The sequence below is a fragment of the Epinephelus lanceolatus genome, chromosome 15 (genome assembly GCF_041903045.1).
Source record: "Epinephelus lanceolatus isolate andai-2023 chromosome 15, ASM4190304v1, whole genome shotgun sequence".
NCBI classification, from domain to species: domain Eukaryota; kingdom Metazoa; phylum Chordata; class Actinopteri; order Perciformes; family Serranidae; genus Epinephelus; species Epinephelus lanceolatus.
The window spans coordinates 7,352,551-7,364,109 of NC_135748.1; the positions used below are offsets into that span (position 1 = coordinate 7,352,551).

Below are 11,559 nucleotides of genomic sequence, written 5' to 3' on the forward strand. Positions count from 1 at the left end.
AAATACAGTAAGTGACGGCACGATGCATTAACTTAATCAGAGCAAACAGGAGCACAAATAAAAAATAAATATATAAATATAAATAAATGAATAAATAAATAAATATATAAATAAATAAATAAAAATACAGAGGGAATAATAATAAACGGCCCGTTTATAAGGTGGTCTGTTTGAAATGAAGCTGATAGCCTCTGCAGTTGTGGTAAGTAAAAGCCACTATTTTTTAATTTTCTTACTTTATGTCCGTCTCCATTATGAAGAAATAACATTGTTTGCTAGCTTGATGCTAACTATTGGTCAAAGTGACAGCTGTGATGGGAGCAGTCGTGAACGACAAAAAGAAAATCAAACATGCCAGACTTTCTGTTGGAACATCCTAAGGCGTCCCAGACGTGGTGTCGGTTGTTGTCTACTATGGCACACTACACAAGATGAAACGATGGATTATCGCGTATGACACTCTTTGTCGTTCACGATCCATGCCGACACCATACGTTGCTGCGCCGGGCTACAATTGGGCTGATATCGTGTAGTTTGTACCAGGCATAATACCAGTTAACATTTGACTTCCGCAACAATCCTGGTTGTGCCACTGTTTCTGAATTCTGCTGTTCTATGAGACAATTTTATCATATCGTAGTAAGAAGTCATCCTGATTTCTGATCTGCTCCTGTTTTATAGTATTTGTTATTCATGCAAACTCAACACTTCCTCCATGCTTAAGTATTGTCTTAATATATTCAGTTTACTGTAGATTTTCACAACACTTAATCCACCACTGATGTCATACTCATCAATTTCTGCTCAGGGTTTGTCTTTGTAACAGAAATACTGCTGTGACCCACAGATTAATTCCATGCAATTCTACTTTGCAATAAAACACTCCCTGTGCAGATATGTCACATTAAAGGACCCCCACCTTTACCTTGAAGGCTTTTAATCAGAAACATCTGCCAAATTTATTTTGTTTCACTGAGAGCTTAACAGCAATTAAACAAAAAAAAAGACAACACTGACATGACTGAAAATGAGTGAAAACAGTAGTTGAAAAGAGAGCAGCACAGTGGTGATTATGGAATGACCTCACTATTCAGTGGTGCAGCAGAGGGAAAGTGTAGGTATATGGGGTATACCCACTTCTTTCTGGAATTTTACAGTATACCCAACTGTCAGCCAAAAAAACACTGAAATATAAAGGAGTATACTCACTTCCTCCTTGGTAACCTACCCATCTACCCAGTAGTACACCTATCCCACCAACTACCACTACACCACTGACACCACTGTATTATTGATATCATAATACAAGCATACTCAATGTTTTGCCTTTTAACTGAGAATTCATGGTATTTGAAGTGACATTGCACTCAAGTAAACCTGAAACAAAAGTAGATGCAGTCTATCAACACTGTTTTGGAATATGTTTTTGTCAGTCATTTTTCAAGCAATTTTTTGGTTCAGGCTTGCAATTGTAACCATTGAATTCTTTTTTCTGTTTTTTAAAGTAAGTATCTCTGGCTTTGGACCATTGGTTGGACAAACTAGACATGAAGATATCACCTTTGGCGCTGTGAGATATTTTATTTCTTTTTACAATTTTATATTTTACAATTTATTTATTTATAACATTTTATAAACCTGATATAAAACTGATCAGCTGATCAGCTGACTGCGTAAATAGACAGTACATTAATCAATGATGAAAAAAACATTAATTGCATCAATTACGTCTACTGACTCCGTCTAGACCACAGTGAGTACTAGTATGTATGCATGCCCAAAGATCCACCCACTGTCTCTGAGCACACAAGCTTCCACTTTACTTTTTAATTTTGTCATTAATCTTTCATTTCTAACTCAAGACAACATGTCCTGGTCAAATTCATAACAGACTGTCTAACACACAACTGCAGGTATGACAAGATGAAGGTATTTACCAGGTAGGAAGCAGGTTGTTCTCATACACTGTTCATACGTATACATTCAAAAAGTAATGCACTAGAATGTGTATATAACCCACGTAACCATGAGCCAGCAATTCATATATAACCCACGTAACTATTATCCCGTAATTTGTGTATAGCCCACATAATCACTTGACCAATGCGCTGACAGGAGTAGAAAATAAAGAAGGTATTATAAAGACCAAAAGTCAATGTAAAAAGACCATTTGGGGTGATGGATGGGTCAAACAACACAGAACTTTTCCCCAGAAGACCAGTTTGTAAGCAGTACTTCTTGCAATTACTGACCACTACTTATTTGCCCAAACCTATGTAGATTTACTTGCCTGAATCTAATATACATACATTTACTTGCCTAAGTCTATCCCAGGTTATTGTATTTGCCTAAAGCTAAACCTTGTACATTTATTTGTGTAAACCTATCGTAAGTAACTTTACTTGCCTGAATCTGACCTATGTAAATTTACTCACCATAACATATCCAAAAAATGTACTTGCCTTAACCTTTCCTACATACTATAAACATACTTGCCCAAATGTAAAGACAACCAACCATGTTTCTTTTCTTAAACCTAACAAAAGTAACTTCATTTGACTAAACAAAGTAAATTTATATTAGGTATGTAACTTTATATTAACTACATAACATCATTAGTGGGGCACTAATTCATATTAGACTCACAAGTCAGTCTTTAGATGCTTTGCTTAACTAAAGACTGATGTCTTTCTCCCTGATTTTGTGTTTAGATGGGCGGATACAATTTCAGAGTTTAAAAAAACTCCCTATGTTGCAGAACTAATAGTAAATCCGCAGGGCGGTCCTTCGGTGGCTCACTAAACTCTTGTGCTCGTAAACATAGTCCCACTGCGTTAAAAGTTTTAAACAAAGTCGCTGTAAGTCCTTCATTTCCACAGTCTTGTGGACTGAGCACATGTTTGATAAAACGGAGTTAAATCTCTCGGCATCCATTTTCAAGCTCTCTCTGTGTGTTTGTTTCCTTGCGGACAAGAAAAGGGAGAGTGCACATTTCCAGGAGGGCGTGTCCTTTTCAAATATGCAAGAGGCGTTGCTTTGTTGCCGGCCGTTTTCTCCGGTGTGTTAAACACACTTTAGAAAGGAGTGTCCCCAAACTATCAGAAGGCGGAGATCTCTGATTATCTGGTGGCGAGACTAAGTTCATATGAACTGTTGTATGAGAATATGTTACAGGAAGAGTCAACAGCATTATGAGAAATGTAGGATGCAATGTTTTAGTGGTCTGATTCATAATAAATGTCAGAATTCTCTGCTGCTTCAATTTTGACCATTTATTTTGGAATCTGCTCCAGTCCCCCTGAGCTTTATGACAGTGCAATATTAACTCACTGTTGAACCTATTTACTGGTGCACATGCACAAGTATGTGAAAGATCTTCCTTGTCTTACCTCCCAGGCCAGGTCTCAATCTGTTGTCATATCCATCCAGCAGACTGTCCAGGATCTTGGTGAAGGTGGTGATGTCTTTGAAGTTACGTGTTGAATTGGAATCTGCTTGTGACCTAAATAAAAGACAAATGTCTGATTATGGACTCAGAACTCGACACCAGCTACAGAAATATGCTTCAGTTAAGTACTACTAAGAACTGTGGTGGGTGATGACATATCTTGGTAATCTCCACCTACAATATCAAATCCATTTTATCCCAGATTATTTCATACTAAACCTAGAAAATATGCTGTGGCACTGGATTTCTAGTATGTCAAACGATGATACACATTTTAAATGTTATGCAAAATACTCTCTGACCCTAAACCCTACAGCACAAGGCTGAATCATGCATGTTAATTAACCTTTAATTAACTGAATGTATTTATGGTTTGTACTGTAAGCAAGACACATTCATGTGAGGGCTGTTTTAAATTTGTTTAGTGTCTTATATGAATGTCCGATAAGGATGTGTAAAATCTGTTACATTTTAAATCACTTTAAATACAGAATATTTTTGAGAAGTCAATTCTATCGGAAGCTGGACAAATTGAAAACCGTAGAAGCATTTGAAGAGATCACTCCAGACTCCAGAGTGTGACCTTGTTTCTTATTAAACAAATAGTTCTACATTTTAGCAAATGTGTGAGTCAGGACGTGATTGGTTGAGCTTACTATTGGTAAGGTCTGGAAGCAAGGGGACACTTGCACTTAAGTTAAAAAAAACACACCTATCTACACCTCTGACTCTCACTGATTAATAAACTTTTTCATGTTTGTTTGAAGTCCAGATGAAACAGCATTTAGAGAGTATCAGGCTTCAATATTGTGATGTACTGCAAACAGGATAGGCAGGCAATATATAAGTTTGGGAGGAATTTGATTTGATCATTGAAAAGAAGGCTTCCCATTAGGCTTGGGGGTACCATGGTATTACGGTATACCAGGGTATTTAAAAAACCCAGAGAGTATAATTTTCAATACCATCAGCTTTCTATTGACCTCATACTGGAGAGGCTGCACGAAAGACTTTTTGCATATAGTGCACATCAAGTGCCTCCAGAGGCCAGTGTGGTGCAAGAGACAGCTGAGCTGTCTGCGAGTGGTGAAGATTAACAATTACCAACTGTAAAAAGTCTGCTTTTTAAAGAGAAATCCCTGAAATGCAGCCCGCAACAGCAGAGAATGAATAAATCGAGCAGGTTGTAACCACGGCGTACCAGGCTGTTGCTAGCTAGCTGATTTAGTCTTAGCTCTGTCCGGCTAAAAGTTGCAGACAGTTTGATGGATGGATGTTGTGATATCATTGGTTGGTACTGGTTTACTATCTTACTGACACATGATTTTTTAACAGGAAGAAAACATGATTGGATTTTGACATGAGAATATGAAGAAAGAGATTTTTTGTATTTTTTGGCATATATTGTTAAATAGGTGCACGATATGGCCAGGGATATGATCTAAAAGGATTAAAAAGGCATTTTTCATTTCCTCTCAACTTTAACGTAAAAATTACATTAGTTTGTGCTTTTACGAAAAGGTACATATATGCTGGAACTATTTCTGTAGTCACATCCTGCATGTCTTTGCAATGTCTTATTTGTCTCCTACACTCCCAACTCCTGTGGGCAGGTCTAAAATGCGAGGAAAGGAAACAAGTGAGGGAAGCGGGGAGACATGTTAGTATGATGACATCCACCCATGCTGACTTTAAAATTAGCTTGTGAGCCATAGCTCGTCATATCATACTTTGTATCAAAATCATTTTAAAGAGGCAACAGATAGCATCTTTTCCTAAATATATCATTATGAAAATAATGTGGGTTGCACAGGGTAGTGGTCACAGTAAAATCAGATAGGGATGGGGCCAATCCGATCCAGTATCGGTATCGGGTTCCGATACCAACATAATTCACGGATCGGAAATTTCCGATCCACCTGCGGAAATTTCCGATCCACGAGCCGCGTCTGTGCTTTCACGTTGTCTGCTGGAATGATATGATGATTGCTACATAGTAGTGTTGCACTGACCGAGGTACTAAAACATGACAGTACATATGATACCATAATGTTGGAGTACTGTATTACTAGGTACCTCAGGTACCACTACTGTGGGATAAGATCAAAGTCCAATCGCAAGAGCATGAGTGTCCATGCGGCATCCAATAACGGCGCGCGCTGTCCACCTGGCACTCAATATGCTGCTGCAGTGGTTTGTATCCAGTGACATTTCAGGTGTGAACTGAGCTACTGAGTATATTTAAGCAGTGAAAGTTATTATTAATTTATTTTTACTTGTAGGTTCGATTTGTTTATATATGCTACAGTGATTTGTTTTCCACAGAGCTCTACGTGCGAGCATTTTACTCGCATTTGCGACTAAAAATAGTTTTGTGCGCACAAAATAAATCATTCAGCACGCTGTGCGAGTACAGATTTCAACCAGCAGCAGAAACTAAAGGCAAATCCTGTCGGTTGTGGGTTGAACGGGGGTCACAGACACAGACGGGAATGTATTCCTGTCAAATACGGCGGAGGCTCATAGTGCTGCGCGGCGCAAGAACGGCTTACTGGCAACAGCTCTGAAGTCCGACTCCAGGTCCAATAATGTCCTCTTCTTGGTCATGATTGCCCAAAAGTACCTGAACAGCCGAACTGTGGCGGCACACAGGTATGTGGCGTGTCAGAGGAGAAACGAGCCGTTCACATTTCTCTCTGTGTGGCAGGGAACGGTTCACAAACCTCACTGCACTTTAGGGACTGTTCATTACTTATGAAGGGACTGTTCTTTACTTATGAAGGGACTGTTCTTTACTTATGAAGAGACTGTTCTTTACTTATGAAGAGACTGTTCTTTACTTGTCAGGGGAGGAGGGTGGCTGGTTGATTCTTATTTTATTTATGTATTTTATTTTGTTCCCCTATGTTAATCACTTATTGATGCTGTTTTTGAAGTATGAATAAGTCAATAAGTAATTTATTCCATTGAAATATCATTGATGTATTATAGAAAAGTGATTTATCTTTTTATAAATGACAAAAGGCACATCTGCCTCATTTTTGCTGTGGTATCCTGATACTACTCAGAACCGTGATACTTTCACTGGTATCGTACCGTGGTAGTAGTGTCTACTTGATTTGTATCTGTGCTGTTCAGATTAATATGACAGGTACTTTTTGTTTTTTAATAGTGTATATTGCACTAGTAGTTAAACACTGTCTTGGAATTTAATAAATATTGACAATCAATTTGAAACCCTTACAGTTGCATATTTGTTTTCAGGATGGGATTTTTCCTGTGAACAGGATTTCCTGCTTTTCTGACCTTATACTTACCTCAAGTTGCCTTTTGGGACATACATGCATACATATGTACATATCATACTTGCCTGTAGAGAGGAGTTTATTACAGCCTCATATAAAATCAACAATAATGATAATAATAATATTAATGCAAACAGAGCTCTGGTATTGGAATAGTATTGGTATCGGCAGATATCCAAATTCAGGTATCGGGATCGGATCAGAAGTGAAAAAATGTGGATCGGTGCATCCCTAAAATCAGACTATCAGCGTTTACATAGGCTACTGAGTGGCTTTGTAATAAGCTTCTGCCACCGGTGCCGAAATTTCGCGGAAAAAATCTGCTTTGCGGCAGGAAACACATCATGTATTGTGAAATTGGTCAGCCAGTCAGGGACTGGAGCTGGTCCTTATGAGGAACTGGCCGGGGCATGAGATAGTTGAGTCACGAGCACAATGGCAGACGGACAAAGTTTCGAGATAAGTGAAAAACGGCCTCCCAAAAGAAAATGAGCTCCTCTGTCTGAGGAGGCAAAGAAGAGCAAAAAGGAGAGTGATAAAAGAAGAGGAAAAACAAGAGTAAACCTCAGTCAGGTGTTCAAGAGATGGAGGGAGCTCCGTGACCAAAGAGGCTTCAAAACCAATGTCCAGCTAGCTTTCTTTCTAATTGATCAGTAAGTAACACGGCTAAATGTTAGCTAGCCGAGAGAGGACTTCATTGTACTGGCTTGGCCCTCGGACAGTGATACCCCCCTCCCTTCCTTCTGTTCTCTTCTCACGGAGGCAGCTATCGACGGACATCGTCCAGCTAAGTTACGCCCAGCTAAATGAACACTGAACTTTGTTTCCCATTCAATTTGAGCTCCAACCGGCCGCATCGTTTCCATACAGTACCGTTTATTCTAGAATCAGGACTGTTTACATGTGCATATTGGTTTAATTCCACTGTGTCTACTGTTGTTTGTACTGATACTGTACATATTGGTATAATTTACTGTGAGTTGTTTGTACTGGTACTGTGCATTCTGCTATAATTATTTGCATTACTATTTGTTTTTTCTTCAGATTAATATGATAATTGTTGCTCGGTCTCTTTACTCATTTATTTAGTATTGTGTCCACACACCTTCTCATTCTACACAACAGAGAGGTATACTGGTGGCTTTACAGCCTACATTTTATTTAATATTGAGAGTCTACTAGAGTCATATTATTGATTATCTCTGATCCCCACAGTCAATTTGGTCGTTGCGACAGTGTGAGCAACACCACTGACGCTAGGTGGCACCAAGCTAAAAAAAAAAAAAAAAAAAGAATCCTATCTGTTGCCTCTTTAAATGATTTTGTTTGTTACAGTTCATGACTGTTACATAGTGAGAGGACATACAATCAATCACCTTCTACAACTTCCTTGGCCATCAAATGGTCACAACTACAACAACAACAAACAGCACCCTGTGTGACAACACTGTCAATCCATGTAAACCTGCATCACCTCAGGTTGCTGAAGTCCCCTCTATGTATAATGTTGTACCCAATGCTGTAAGAGTAAGCCCACTTTGCAATACAGTAACATTCAGGCTGTAAGTCTGCAGTATGTTCCCTTGACTTTTGTGTGTTCCAATGTAACAACACACTGTTCTAGCTTAATTTGCAGGTAGAGCACTAGGATCTGTACTTTACAAAGTTCAACAATGTGGCAATCTAGGATTCTATGCTTCTTCACAACTCTACAGTTCGTGTGCATGTCCTGTGTCTGACTATGCTTCCGGTGTTTGGGGTTTCCAAAAACAGAACAGTTGTAACACAGTGCATTATAGAGCAATTTGATCCTTCCTTCCTGGGTATCCATGAATTTACTTCAGTGGAGATATGGAACGGGAACCTCCAAACACCAGACATAAATGTCAAAAGCTTCAGCTTTGGAATAGACTGTGATATTCAGGATATTATAAGAGTGAAATGTTTCGCATGTTCAGAGAAAAATGGTCTGTTAGATGGTATGGTATGGTATGGTATAAACAAAACTACAAACTTATTGTCTCATAAAAAATAGCTACAGTGTGGAACTTTAGGTGAAGTATAAGCTAAACAAAAGACAAATATCCCTGTGTGCACAGTTACGCTGAGGAACCTTGGTACATATCAGCCTTAGAAACAGGAAGGTTTAACGCCACCTCAGAGGAGGACGGAATTTGTTTGTTGTGTAATTTAGGTGAAGCTGAGAATGAGATTCATGTCTTGTTTTACTGTCTTGTATATGAAGACATAAGGGATGTACTTTTCAGTAAAATTACCTCTATTTATGCTGAATTCTTTTGGTCGGATGATCTTGAAAAATTTGAGTCTTGTTTCAGAAGGGGAATCTTTTTTGTGCCTGAATCTCTTTGCCAGGCCTGACAGAAGGCAGAGTATTTTGTTTGAGGACTGAGCAGTAAGGTAACATGTACTTTGGATTGTCACTGTGATGTCATTGTAATGGTGTCTTACAAACCCATGAGGGTTGGGCACATGTGTGTGTATGATACAAAATTGAAAAAAAATCAATCAATCAGTCAATCAACATAAACTTTCCCTGTAGTTATAGAGGTAATATGTTGTTTGCTTATCATAATCTTTGTTATTATCTGTACCAATGCAGTGTTGGTAAGCAGTATTTGGCAATTTTGAAATAAAACACAGCACATTTATAAAGTGCTGCAGAGCTCTGTGCTCCATTTCCCCCCAAACTTCCAGCTTTGTTTCTCGATCAATTATAATGTTAGTTAGCACCAGACTGGTTAGTTAGTTAATGCCTACATTATGAATATTTTCATAATCAGTGTGGGCGCATGGAGTCACATTTTACCCACTGGTAGGGCAGCTTGTCATAGATTGTATACTTTAACCATTTATAATGGGGGAATAATACTTAAAAACAAGAATTTAGCACAGTAATGTACTGCCTTATCTATGATTAAAAAAAAATCAGGATTGCAATGCACTGGGAGAGAGAATTGTGACAATATGTGTCTCTTGCTGCCTTTTTAAACACACAAGTCTCAGTGTGAATTTCCTGTTCTTTCTTTTTGAGGGTTACAAATAAAATGGTAAATGAATTTCCACAGAACATTGGGCATATGTTCCGTTTGATGGTTGATAACCTGGATCATTTTACTTTGCATTGTCTCAGCATGTTCTGTTCTTGTATAGTAGCCTTCCTCCAGGTTTCCTAGAAACCCTGTTTAATACTATGCAGATTAATAGGGGTCTAATTTGATGCTTGATTTAATATCGATTAGGATTTCAACTTTTGGAAACGGTCTGCCCTCCGTCAAGCTGCACGCGACGGATTCATAAAGTTGAGATTTATATGAATAAATTGATGCTTCAAAGAGCCGAACTTACTAACACGTCCTAACGACTCTTAAGGGATTGCATACAAGCGTGATATTTCTCTGATATGCTAATAATTATTACATTGTTAGATTTATCAACGTGGTTCTGTGTTGCGCGTTCAGCGTGGAAATGAACTGAGCGCTCAAAGGACGTGTTATAATAAATCCTTATGTTAACACGGTTCAATAAGGTAGGAAGCTGCCTACTTGTAGTAGCCGTCACTGCTGCTTAACATAACAGCCCGTTAAACAGCCTTTAGGTCGGAAGCCAGAGAGCCGTGTGCGCTGCCTGTGCGCGCGGTCAGGCTTCCGTCCGCGCGGTAGTGTTTTTTATTTTATTTTTTTTCTGTTGATTTATAAAAACATAGGCTATATCGTAGACATAAAACTTACCGTGTCTGCCACAGTATGATCAAACAGACCAATATAGGCATGGAATGTGAGCTCCATCGTCCTCTCATTGCTGAAGCCTGCAAACAAGACGGGAAACGCTGTCAGAGCGCGTAATTACACGGTAGCGCGGCACAAAGGAAGCACCTTACAGTTGTTGCAATTAAACGGACTCCACACCGATAAAGACAGACATCACAACGGCTTTGTTTCCTCACACTGGGGTTCTGATCAGTTCAGATAATCCCCAACTCCCCATCCAAACACAGCCTAAACATTAAGCTTTCTGCACAGCTTTTTTTTCCCTTTTTTGGAGAACCCATCCAATTAAGTGCCATTATCGAATGATTCTGCCTACCTGAAACGCGACAGGTGTCCCCGGGGTTTCCTAGAGAGATTGGTCAGTGGCTAAACACAGTGGAGATGAACAAGCCTTGGGCGGAAAATGAGAGTAGCAGAGAGAGAGATGAGTGGGTTTACTGTCCGTCCATTCCGTCAGCTCCTCCGACAGGGAGTCCCCACAGCTCACCCAGAGACTAACCTGAGAGCACACTGTACAAAGAGCAGCGTCTTACTGTAGCACAGCACACTGACGGATAAATACTGAGGCGGAGTGGTCTGCCGGTAGGGAAGCGTTCGTTTCCTTGTAATGTGGTATTCATTAGTGCGCACCGCTGCGCTCGACGAAAATCAACTGTGCAAGTTGCATAAAAAAAGCCTGTGGAATGACATTAACGGGTAGGTGTCATAGTCACTTGAATTAATGAATTTCGGCTAATTAAATATGAAAACAAAGAGAAGAGAAGAAGCCTGGCAAAAGATGGACTTTAATGACTACACAAATATCCAGAGCCTGCCAAGTCCTTTAAAGGCCTTAAGTAGAACGTGCAACTGAAACTAATGAGAAACATTCATGAAAAGAAACATGCAGACAGTTTTTAATAACGTTGTTTCAATAAAATTCGACTTGTTTCCTTGCTTTTGCTCCTGCCAGTATAGGTAGGCCTACCAAAATAAATGCAGTAATTTTATGTGTTGGGGGCAAGACATTTTCTCAGCT

General features: G+C 39.2%; 1 protein-coding gene across 1 annotated transcript in view; it reads right to left on the minus strand.

The window, feature by feature from the left end:
* gabra2a (gamma-aminobutyric acid type A receptor subunit alpha2a) overlaps positions 1 to 11,127 on the minus strand; it is an 85,437-nt gene extending 74,310 nt beyond the window's left edge. The window contains exons 1-3 of the mRNA XM_033641971.2: positions 10,858 to 11,127; positions 10,503 to 10,579; positions 3,390 to 3,502 (exon numbers count right to left, since the gene is read on the minus strand). Of these exons, the coding sequence (XP_033497862.1) occupies positions 3,390 to 3,502; positions 10,503 to 10,570 (181 nt within the window). The 5' untranslated portion in view covers positions 10,571 to 10,579; positions 10,858 to 11,127. The remainder of the gene's footprint in view (positions 1 to 3,389; positions 3,503 to 10,502; positions 10,580 to 10,857) is intronic.
* Positions 11,128 to 11,559: the final 432 nt, after the last annotated feature.